The sequence below is a fragment of the Limanda limanda genome, chromosome 6 (genome assembly GCF_963576545.1).
Source record: "Limanda limanda chromosome 6, fLimLim1.1, whole genome shotgun sequence".
Lineage (NCBI taxonomy): Eukaryota > Metazoa > Chordata > Actinopteri > Pleuronectiformes > Pleuronectidae > Limanda > Limanda limanda.
The window spans coordinates 20,412,493-20,423,651 of NC_083641.1; the positions used below are offsets into that span (position 1 = coordinate 20,412,493).

The 11,159-nt window shown below is 40.4% G+C and overlaps 1 protein-coding gene across 1 annotated transcript; it reads left to right on the plus strand.

Moving 5' to 3' along the window:
* The first annotated feature begins 1,316 nt into the window (after nt 1-1,316).
* On the plus strand, nt 1,317-5,659 carry LOC133003724 (extracellular calcium-sensing receptor-like). The gene is made up of 9 exons (XM_061073519.1): nt 1,317-1,486; nt 1,585-1,879; nt 2,075-2,161; nt 2,343-2,612; nt 2,825-3,031; nt 3,112-3,387; nt 3,972-4,199; nt 4,298-4,421; nt 4,749-5,659. The coding sequence occupies exons 2-9, from the start codon at nt 1,613-1,615 to the stop codon at nt 5,657-5,659; spliced, it is 2,370 nt and encodes a 789-aa protein (XP_060929502.1). The 5' UTR covers nt 1,317-1,486; nt 1,585-1,612.
* The last annotated feature ends 5,500 nt before the right edge of the window (nt 5,660-11,159 follow it).

Here is an 11,159-nt window from a genome sequence, read left to right on the forward strand (position 1 = left end):
ACAGTACTTAAACTCAAGCAGTGAAACAATAACTTTATATAGTATCACATGGAAAATGGCTGTGTAGATTTCTTTGTTCGAATTCTCTGCTGTCGGCTGATGAGTGACTATGACACTGCAGTTGTCCTACACAGAGAACTTTTGCCCTGGGGGGAAAACCAAGCTGAGCTAAGGAGGATTTTGAATGTGTGGAGGAAATCAACTCACTGTGAGATCCAACAAGAGCGGAAACATGAACTTGTGAAGGGAATTATTGATATTTTGTCGAAGTTTGAAAAATACCCTCCACCATGGTTAACACAACAGACCTGAGAAAGGGGATTGGTTGACTGCTTCCATCTAGTGGTCATGTCCACAGCTGATTCACAGTTGTGCATTGTTGATGTTTTACTTAAATTTACAGAATATAGGCCACTCTTTCTCCTGAAGAATTCACCCTTCACATATGAATATCTTTTTCTTTCAAATAAACCAGATTATTGTCACTATGTAAGAGAGATTGGCCCATTTGAAACATGAATGAAAACATCAACCTTTTCCCTTCAATGCATAAACTGAAGGATCGGCTGTGGCTCAGGAGGTCAAGATGGGTTTGATAACCGTCTCCCTCATTCCACACACGCCAAGGCGTCATTGGGTTAGACGCTTAACTCGAAATAATAAAAATCTCATGATTTTTTTTAAGTTGCTGCTGATAATTTCTTATGTACTTGTTAACATTCCAGGCCAGGAGTTTGCAAACAATGTAACAATAACACTTGATGGCACTGTAACCAGTCTTTATTTTTATTTCAATTACACAACAACTTATATACTATGATGTGCAATGATGTGCAATTTTTTTTTTTCCCAAAAGTTCACTTAAACCTGACATGATAGCGTCTCAATTTCATGAGTAGTACTTGATGCCTTTGCTTTGTTATTGTCTTTAATCTCCTTTGTCATTCATATTATTGTTACAGAATTACGATTTATTGATCTTTCTATTCAAGATAGTTCATGGTGACCGAGAGATGGAAACTCAACATGACTGCCACCTTCACAAAAGAAAAATAATTCAAATCCAAGTGCGTGAATTATGAAATCATGTGTATAAATTTGATATTGGCTTTCCCTCCCCCAAATGTCTGCCCAAGTCCTGATGGGCGGGATGAAACTATAAAGAAAATCCTCCTGCATATAAAACAAGCACTCCTGCATTAAGATCAGAGATGGGGCTGGAGGGACGGACGGCAGTAATGGGGCCATTTCTAGACACATTTTTCTCCTTTCATGGCTTCTCATTGTTGATTATGTTCCCTTCCTCCCTTTTCTCGTCTGAGTCTTCCTCTCACTCCTCATCCTGTAAGCTAAGGAGGCAGTTTTATCTCAATGGGATAAACAAGCCTGGTGATGTGATTCTGGGTGGGTTGTTTGACGTCCACTCCACCTCCGTGTTACCTGAGCTGACGTTCACCTCAGAGCCGACTCAGCTCACCTGCCAGGGGCAAGTCTCACACTCCTGCAGAATTCAACAGTTTTATTATATCATATCAATTTATATGTAACTTCACAACTGGTTAATTGTGTACGTTTATGTGCTAGCTTTGATCCTCCAGGCTTCAGACATGCCATGACCATGGCCTTTGCTATCGAGGAGATAAACAGAAGCGCTGACCTGCTGCCTAATGTGACTCTGGGATACAGTCTGTACGATAACTGTGCCACGCTGGTGATTGGATTGAGTGCTGCGTTGTCTCTGGCAAGCGGTCGAGAGGAGGACTATCTGCTTCAGGAGGCCTGTGTGGGGCCTCCTCCAGTCCTGGGGATTGTTGGTGATCCCTTCTCAACGTTTTCTATCGCCACCTCTGATGTGATGGGTTTATTCAAACTGCCCATTGTAAGTTTCTTTTCAATCTTAGCTTTGCTTTTGATGCTTCATTTGAATGAATCTGAAATGTTAAATTGTTTGATTAGGAAATGTGCATTGTATTGCAAGGCCTTTTTTGATTTTAATGAATTATTAAATTAGTTCTGCTGACTTGTATGAAAAGCAATTGCTGTATGGATACCATATGTTGCTGTTTTTTAACAGGTGAGTTATTTTGCCACATGTTCCTGCCTGAGTGACCGTCAAAGATTCCCGTCCTTCTTCAGAACAATACCAAGTGATGCTTTTCAGGTGAAACTCTATCTACAGATAAAAAAATCAAATTATGGCTCACAGGAAGTTGTTTGCAGATCAGAGATGTCCCCTGGATTTTGCCTCAGACACAATACTGGATTTAAATGAAAGAGCACCATAAGAATATTTAACTGAGAGACATGAATCTTTGCACTCATCCCTCCCTCTGTTCACTTAGGTGCGTGCCATGATTCAGATACTCCAACATTTTGGCTGGACGTGGGCAGGCCTGCTGGTCAGTGATGATGACTACGGACTCCACGTTTCCAGATCTTTTCAGTCTCACTTTGCTGTGTCCGGTGGAGGTTGTCTGGCCTACACAGAGATCCTACCCTGGAGTGACGACCCAGTCAAACTCGGGAGGATTGTGGAGGTGATGAAGAAATCCACAGCTCGTGTGGTCATCGTGTTTGCACATCAGATCCACGTGATAAAGTTAATGAAAGAGGTATTTACTTATCTAACTCTTGTGGTGACTTAAGATTTGAGAGTCAACCTCATTTTAATTTGTTTACGTGTCTCTTACTAAGTGTATTTCACTGGTCTGAGTTTTGTATTTTCTATATTATATATCTATATAATTGTTCTGTGCTACAAAGTAAATTAAAGCTGTTGCACATAAGTCTGAAAAAAATATATTCAGTATAATGCAATGCACAGGTGGTGAGGCAGAATGTGACAGGCCTGCAGTGGATGGCCAGTGAAGCCTGGACATCAGCTGCTGTGCTGCAGTCCCCCAACCTCATGCCGTACCTGGGCGGAACACTGGGCATCGCCATCCGTCGGGGAGAAATACCAGGACTCAGGGACTTCCTGTTACACATCCGTCCTGACAGAGAAGACAACACTAACAATGGAAATAGCATGGTGAGATTATAATTTTACAAGCAGATCTTTCATTATATAATGATGAAATACTGTGATTTCAGCCTCTAAATGCATTTCAGGTGAGACAGTTTTGGGAACACACATTTCAGTGTAGATTTGCGCCAGCTCCGGCAGCTTGGATGGAAGCAGCAGGAGCGTTGTGCACTGGGGATGAAGACATAGAGAATGTGGAGACAGAGTTTCTAGATGTCTCTAACCTCCGGCCTGAGTACAATATCTACAAGGCAGTGTATGCTCTGGCGTACGCGCTCGATGACTTGCTGCACTGTGAGCCAGGGGGAGGACCTTTCAGCGGCCACAGCTGTGCTGCTTTGCAAAGCCTGGAGCCATGGCAGGTGTCAAATTTACACTAAACCTTTTGTTAAACTGATCCTCCATGTTTGACACTTTGATAATATAAATTGTGATTTGACGAGGCCTGGTAGCTTTTACTCTGTATTTTCTTTTAGTAAAAGAACAAATCTCAAGTCTCAAGACAAAATACACAATATTCACTTCATTAGTCTAAGCATGAAACTCAGTAGAGCCCATACCAAATTGTACCAAATTGTACACACTTGATATCAGTCCCATAAATGTGGATGCATTTTTTAAAATCAAGATCCATAAAGTATTCCCTTGGAAAATGAGGAAAATTCAAATATATTATATTTGTTTGAATTCTACCACCAAGTTTTGTGATAATCAGTAGTTTTTATGTAATCTGCCTTACAAACATACCAACAAACAAATGGACAGGGGTAAAAACATAACCTCTTTGACACATGTAATTAAAGGTAACAAATTCAAGTGTATTGTACATTTATGGATGATACATTTTCATGTAGTTTGTATGAAATTCTGAAAGCTTGTGCTCAATCAAGAAAGGAACATGTTCTCCATTATAATATGTTTATCTTCTGTTCACTCCCCATTGTAGCTTATGTATTACTTGGAGAAGGTCAACTTCACCACACCATTTGGTGATGAAGTGTCATTTGATGAAAACGGCGATGCCTTACCGATCTATGACATCATGAACTGTCAGTGGCTTCCTGATGGAAGAACTAAAGTTCACATTGTGGGTGAGGTTAAGAAATCTGCCACTAAAGGTGAAAAACTCACACTTCATGACGAGAAGATCTTCTGGAACTTTGAATCCAAACAGGTTAAATATATTTGTTGTGGCTTATGGTCTTATTTAATATGGCATGGGATATTAATATCAAATGGTGTAGAATAACTGTTTTATGATGATGACTGCAGCCTCCTCGATCAGTCTGCAGTGAGAGCTGTCCTCCAGGAACCCGCATGGCCAGAAAGAAGGGAGAACCTGTGTGCTGTTTTGACTGTGTCCCTTGTTCTGAGGGAGAGTTCACGAATGAAACAGGTTGGTATCAGTCCAATGTTATAAAATACCATCATATATTATCCATCCATCCATCCATGCATCATCTATACTGCTTTGAGGGTGGAGGGAGGGGGTGGAGCCAATCCCAGTGGACATTGGGCGAGAGGCGGGGAACATCCTTACTTGAAAAAATTAAATAGTTGGACCAACTTAAAAACAAACATGAATTAAGATATTAATACAATTAACACAATTGATAACTTTATTTGAAAGAACTTAAGTCATTCAAGTGTTACCTATAGAGTGCTTTCAAGTTGGTAACACATTTTCTTGCAGAAAAAAGAGAATTTTCTTCTTTTTCTATAGACTCTGTGGAGTGCAGCAGCTGTCCAGAGGATTTCTGGTCCAGCCCCCAGCGTGACCAATGTGTTCAAAAGAAAACACAGTTCCTCTCCTACCATGAGCCTCTGGGTATCTGCCTGACCACCGCCTCCCTGCTGGGCACGATTTTCTCTGCTGTCGTACTGGGCATCTTTATCCATCACCGCAGCACCCCCATGGTGCGTGCAAACAATTCAGAACTCAGCTTTCTGCTCTTGGTTTCACTGAAGTTATGTTTCCTTTGCTCTTTGCTGTTCATCGGACGACCCAGAGCATGGACGTGCCAGCTGAGACATGCAGTGTTTGGCATCAGCTTTGTGCTTTGTGTGTCGTGTATCCTGGTTAAAACCATGGTGGTGCTGGCGGTGTTCAAGACCTCCAAGCCAGGAGGGGGAGCCACTCTGAAGTGGTTTGGATCTGTGCAGCAGAGAGTGACAGTTCTGGTTCTTACTTCCGTTCAAGCAGCGATCTGCACTGCCTGGCTTGTGTCTGCTTCACCAGCTCCTCATAAAAACACCCAGTACCACAATGACAAGATAGTGTATGAGTGTGTAGTCGGCTCCACGATCGGCTTTGCAGTTTTGCTTGGCTACATTGGATTACTGGCTGTGCTCAGCTTCCTGTTAGCTTTTCTGGCGAGGAATCTTCCCGACAACTTCAACGAGGCCAAACTCATCACTTTCAGCATGTTGATCTTCTGCGCAGTGTGGCTGGCCTTCGTCCCTGCTTACGTCAACTCACCAGGAAAATACGCAGATGCAGTGGAGGTATTTGCCATCCTGGCCTCTAGTTTTGGCCTCTTGGTGGCGCTGTTTGGACCCAAATGTTACATCATCCTATTGAGACCAGAGAGGAACACAAAGAAAGCCATCATGAGTCGAGGCCACACAAAGTGACAAAATTAACTCTTGAGATGTATCTGTGAAATAATCTGATCCACTCTGTGTTTTTTAATCCCACCATGATTATCAGATTAAACTAAAACAATCAAGATGTGTTCATTAAAAAGACTGACATGGTTGTATATTATAACATTTAAATAAAGTATTTTTTTCTTGAATTATATATTTGTTATTTCCCTGGGACAAGAACACTGTTAAGCAGTAATGCTTTAGGAAGAAATATAGTAATTTTCACCTCTACTTTTGTCAGTAACTACTTGTGCAACTAACTAACAAAAAAAATTACTTAAATTTCAGCAGGCCCGCTACTCATTACTTAGGATTTCTTTGATAACCACAAGCTGAAAAATGGAGACGTCATCTGACTTCATAAGTGAATCTGTGGATCAGTGTTAGCCCACACAACGGTCCAGTCTAATTTAAGTGGTTTCTTCTGGAAAATATGAATATGTCTTCTCCTTCCTCAAAGCAGGTGACAAAAATATTCAACTCAGTTGTCGTCTATATGAGAACTTTACCAACATCAGTGTCCAGAAATCGTTGTCAACTAAAGCACTTATAGGCAAAGTCTGGGAAACAGTGAAATCATTTCCCACTGTTGAGTCTACAACAATTAGACTGATGAAAACATGGCGATTATAATCTTTGTTCCACTTTTTACGCCATCATAGTGATAATAGTGATCGGTGGTGGGAAGTAACAAAGTACAAATACTTTGTTACTGTTTGGAGCTGGTATTTGTGAACTACAGTTCGTCCTACATGTGTAGTCAAAAACCTAAAGGCCGATATATGCTACTCCGTTTTGACTGAGCTCTTCGTGCACCTCTGATTTTTCTAACTATCCGTGCGCATTCCGGAGAGCCTAGGGACAGCCCTTGGCTGTGATTGGTCCGCTAACGACATCATTGCTGTACGACGTCATTTCCGGAATCTCACATTTCCGGACCTCAAACTTAATTCATAAAATACGTGACAAGCAAGTCCTCTTCCATGTCAAGCAGCTCCAGCTCCATCAACTTCATCTGTTAGTTGCCATCGTTCACTGTGTGTGAGGAAAGCCGGGCGGAGGTAAATAAACAAACGTGGACTTCTTCTACATACAAAGAGGTAGGCTTCTCTAAGCTCGTCTTCCGTTGCGCCACCTACTGTTCTGGCGGTGAATTGTTTTCAGCACCCCAGCCTTCGGAGAACTATAAATGAAAAATAGTCAGTGGGATCTGTGCGTCCCCCCGCGCACAACTGAGTGGGAGTAGCATATTTCAACCTGAAGGCCACATGTCCTTTGTTCAAGAGAATTCTATACCTCCAGAAATCAGTCTCCCAGGGTGCCTCAACGTCACACAGAGGTGTGAAAACCGACCAGAGACCACTTTTGGTCACTCTGGGCCCCATGACCTATGAGGTCACCAAGCCAATAATAGGCCAGGTCTCCCCTCTCTCCTGTCTCTTTCCTTGCACCTCTCCGAGAGGAGCACACCACTCTTCCTCGATTCCTCTTTTCTACACCACAACCCGAGAGGAGAAGGGTGTCCAGCTCACTCTTTCTGATTCCTCTTTCCACAAAACCATCAATGGAGGAGAGGTGCAGCTTGTAGCTCATCTCTCCAAAGAAACCTCCTCGCAATCTAAGCTCTACCAACCTTCAATCAGCGAAAAGAGGTCCTGCTAAACAATGAGCAGCAAAACCACTGCACTGCACAGCAGAACCACAATGGCAGGAACCACAAAACCAGCAAGACGACTTCACAGACCTTTGAACAGCACAGCAACTTTTTTTCCCTTTCCATGGAGGGGTAACACAACTGGGCTTATTAATCATACTAGGCTAAGCAAAGACTGTTTATTCGATTCCTTGTGATGTTTATAAGCTAGATTTGTGTTGATGTGATATTTTGGCGTGGACAGCCGCCATTTTGGAAGCCCGCTCACTCACACAGACACACACACACACGCATACTCAAATACACATCTTTATATATCAGGTACATCTTTAGTAATTTGTGTTTTTATACTTTATTATTTTCATAACTAATGTTTTTCTTTCACAAATGTTTTTTCATTAGTGTTACATAAGTGAATTTAGCCAACCTCTACACTGTCGAGAACTCTATATCCTTCAATTTAGTTAACTGTACACAGTATATGGTAATTTCGGTTATAGTTATTATTTTGATTGTTAGTCAGAGTTCTGAAGAATTTTGAAGGGTGATGCCAGAGGTAACTTTGATAAATTAAAGTTATTATTTAATATTAATATTTTTATTATAATATTCAATATTTCATTTTGATTTATTGAATGCCGAAGGCACACCATTTTATGGTATCACGTTTAATGCATTATTGCACAACATTACTGTACTTAAGAAGATTTTTTACATATCTGTACTTTACATGACTATTTATTTTCCTGATGACCTTTACTCGAAACATTTGAACACAAATTTCTGTACTTTCTACTTCTTATATTCTCAAAACTGGCTCAGTACTTGAGCATGTTGCACCTCTCTCTCGCTCACTTCCTGCCTCGGGAGATATGCAAGCCTGGCGGCTTGTTTGCCGTCGGGAAGCAGCGCGAGACCCTAAGCGTCCAGAGATTGGTTGGGCTGCCTTGGTCGACCGGGGTTGGTACCGGTAATGATGCTTCCGCAGGTTCACCTTCAGAAACTTTGTTAAGGGTTTTGCTTCCTCTAGATAGTCAAGTCTGATCGTCTTCTCTGCGCTCTGCCAGGGCCGTAAATAAAGCTTGAAGAGAACAATTTTGTTTTTTTTTGTGTCTGTATTGGCCTTCTATAAAAAGCACTTAGAATTTTTTGTTTGGTACTTGTACTTTTAATTTTGATACTGAAGTACATTTCAACACCAGATACTTTTGATAATTAAGTACATTTAATATGAGCTACTGCAAGACTTTTGCTCAAGTCATTTTCTTACGGGTGACTTTTACCGGCTTCACTTTCAGGTAAGATATCTGTACTTTTACTCAAGTATAACTTTCAAGTACTTTATATTCCAATGGTTTTAGTTTGGCTGTTTGCTTCAAATTTTGTGTAGAATTTATTTTATTGGACTTGCCTCTTGTTTCACTCCTGAATTTGTGTCCACCTGCACCATACTCTGAACACATGAGCATTGATGTATGTTTTGCCTTGAGGTATTTTGATCTGTGAAAACTTATTTCAGCAAAGCTGTTGTAATTAGGTTATTTTAAATGGTTGCCCTTCATCTGTGAATTTGAGAACCCCCGATAATAATTTGGTATATTGCTGTATACCCTCTATAGTGGACATGGCAGATTAACATCTATGTAATGTTAATATTTGTCTTGGTTTGTAATGTTTTTTGAACACCATGACAAAGTTTGATGATTGCCCATAACAAATAAAGCATGCAATTCAATCACTAACAGGATTCTATGGTCATTTAACACCAGAACGAAAACATATACGAAATTGAATTTGACAATTTTCACTGTATTAAATCATTCAACCCCCAAAAAACTGTCCCAAGGTGATTTAATTTGTTATTGATACATTTCAATTCAATATTGTGCCAAAATGTAACATTAAATGTGGCTTCTAAATGTGTATCTTAGGTCCTCCTTGAATTTTCATTACTTCCTACAATGGGTGGCAAAGTGAATAATGATGACGTATAAATGGCTGAGCAAGGTCCTGTTTATTATATAATGTGACTGCAAAACGATTGTAAACAGGAGGAGAGCAGTTATGGGGAAATTTGTTGTCCCACACATCTGCTTTTGCTTTTGGTTCTGACTGAGTTGTTTGAAGTCCACTACATATGTGTCTTTTATGAGTTGACGTTTATCTCTGAACCAATTCAGCGAAGGGTGAGATTCACAACAAATGCATCAAGAAAAACTGATTATTTTTCATATACTTAGAAAGTGTAGGTGTAAAATAACATGAGAGTTCAGTAGATGAAGATATTTTTACAGTGTAAACTACAAATGTATTGGATTTGCGTGTCTTAGAGTTAATTCGCAATTTGTTAGTTAATGGAGATTAATGTTGTTGAACTCAACATGTATCATGAAAAGTGTGACAGGTTTATGCAAACTGACTTATTGTTAGTTTCTCGTCATCAGAGAATGATTTTATTTTCCATTATTACATTTTCAAAGTGTACGTTCCCACCCGCCTGTCCCTTCTTCAGACTTACAGTACTTAAACTCAAGCAGTGAAACAGGAACATTATATAGTGCCACAAAATCCTTTCTGATTCTGATGGATTATGGCTGTGTAGTTTCCTTTATTTCACATTCTCTGCTGTCGGCTGATGAGTGACTATGACGCTGCAGTTGTCCTACACAGAGAACTTTTGCCCCGGGCCGAAAACCCAGCTGAGCTAAGGAGGATTTTGAATGTGTGGAGGAAATCAAGTCACTGTGAGATCCAACAAGAGAGGAAACATGAAATTGTGAAGGGAATTATTGATATTTTTCGAAGTTTGAAAAATACCCTCCACCATGGTTCACAAAACAGACCTGAGAAAGGGAATTGGTTGACTGCTTCCATCTAGTGGTCATATCCAGAGCTCATCCACAGTTGTGCATTGTTGATGTTTTACTTAAAGGAGACATATTATGCCCATTTTACCACAAGTTGATATGGTTCCTTGGGGTCTTAATGAAATGTCTGTAACATTTTTTGGTCAAAATACCACAAGGATCATTTAAAACAGCACCCTTTGTACCCTGTCTAAAACAGCCCTCCTCAGATTGACCTGTTTTGAGTGCCCCGCCCCCCCCTCTCACCGCCCCGCCCCCCCCTGTCGCCGCCCCGCCCCCCTGTCACTCACACACAGACACATCCACTTTCACGTCTTAAATCGGCCTTAGCATATTTAAGGTTGTTAAAATCTTTTTTATTTTTTATTTTTTTTATTTTTTTAAACTTTTTATTTTGGATTTTTAATTTTGAACAGAAAGAAATAAAGGGAAAAAAAAAAAAAAAAAAAAAAAAAAAAAAAAACATACAACACACTCATGGGTGTAACAGTATATGGTCACATTCTTCTCAATACATCGAAGTACAGTGTCACACTATTCCAGGCACAGTGCATACATAATCCATTTTTCCCAACGTTCAACACATTTCTCCAATTCCAATCTTAAAATATAAGTCAGTCTCTCCATACAGTAAACTTCTTTCACTATCCCCCTCCACTGGTGCAATGTTGGGGGGTCAGTTTGGAGCCATCTTCGGGTTATAGCCTTTCTACCACATGCCAAGAGAATCTTTAGCAGGTATTTGTATTTGTGAGGGATAAATTCTGGTATTTTACCTAGATACAAAGTTGTAAAAGAGTAGTCTACTTTAATTCCCATCATCTTACATATTTCATTAGTTACTTCCCTCCAATATGGTTGAATTCTTTGACAAGCCCAAAAGATATGAAAATGATTGGCCATAATGGCTCCACATTGTCTCCAACAAAGCCCCGGACTCTGAGAGCCTGATTGCAAAGCCGTT

What these genes read in the sequence shown, in the direction of transcription:
- LOC133003724 (XM_061073519.1), top strand. Translation starts at nt 1,613, where the DNA reads ATGACCATGGCCTTTGCTATCGAGGAGATAAACAGAAGCGCTGACCTG. An exon ending in TACCAAGTGATGCTTTTCAG is followed by an intron (nt 2,162 to 2,342) that starts GTGAAACTCTAT and finishes CTGTTCACTTAG; the next exon opens with GTGCGTGCCATGATTCAGAT. An exon ending in CTAACAATGGAAATAGCATG is followed by an intron (nt 3,032 to 3,111) that starts GTGAGATTATAA and finishes AATGCATTTCAG; the next exon opens with GTGAGACAGTTTTGGGAACA.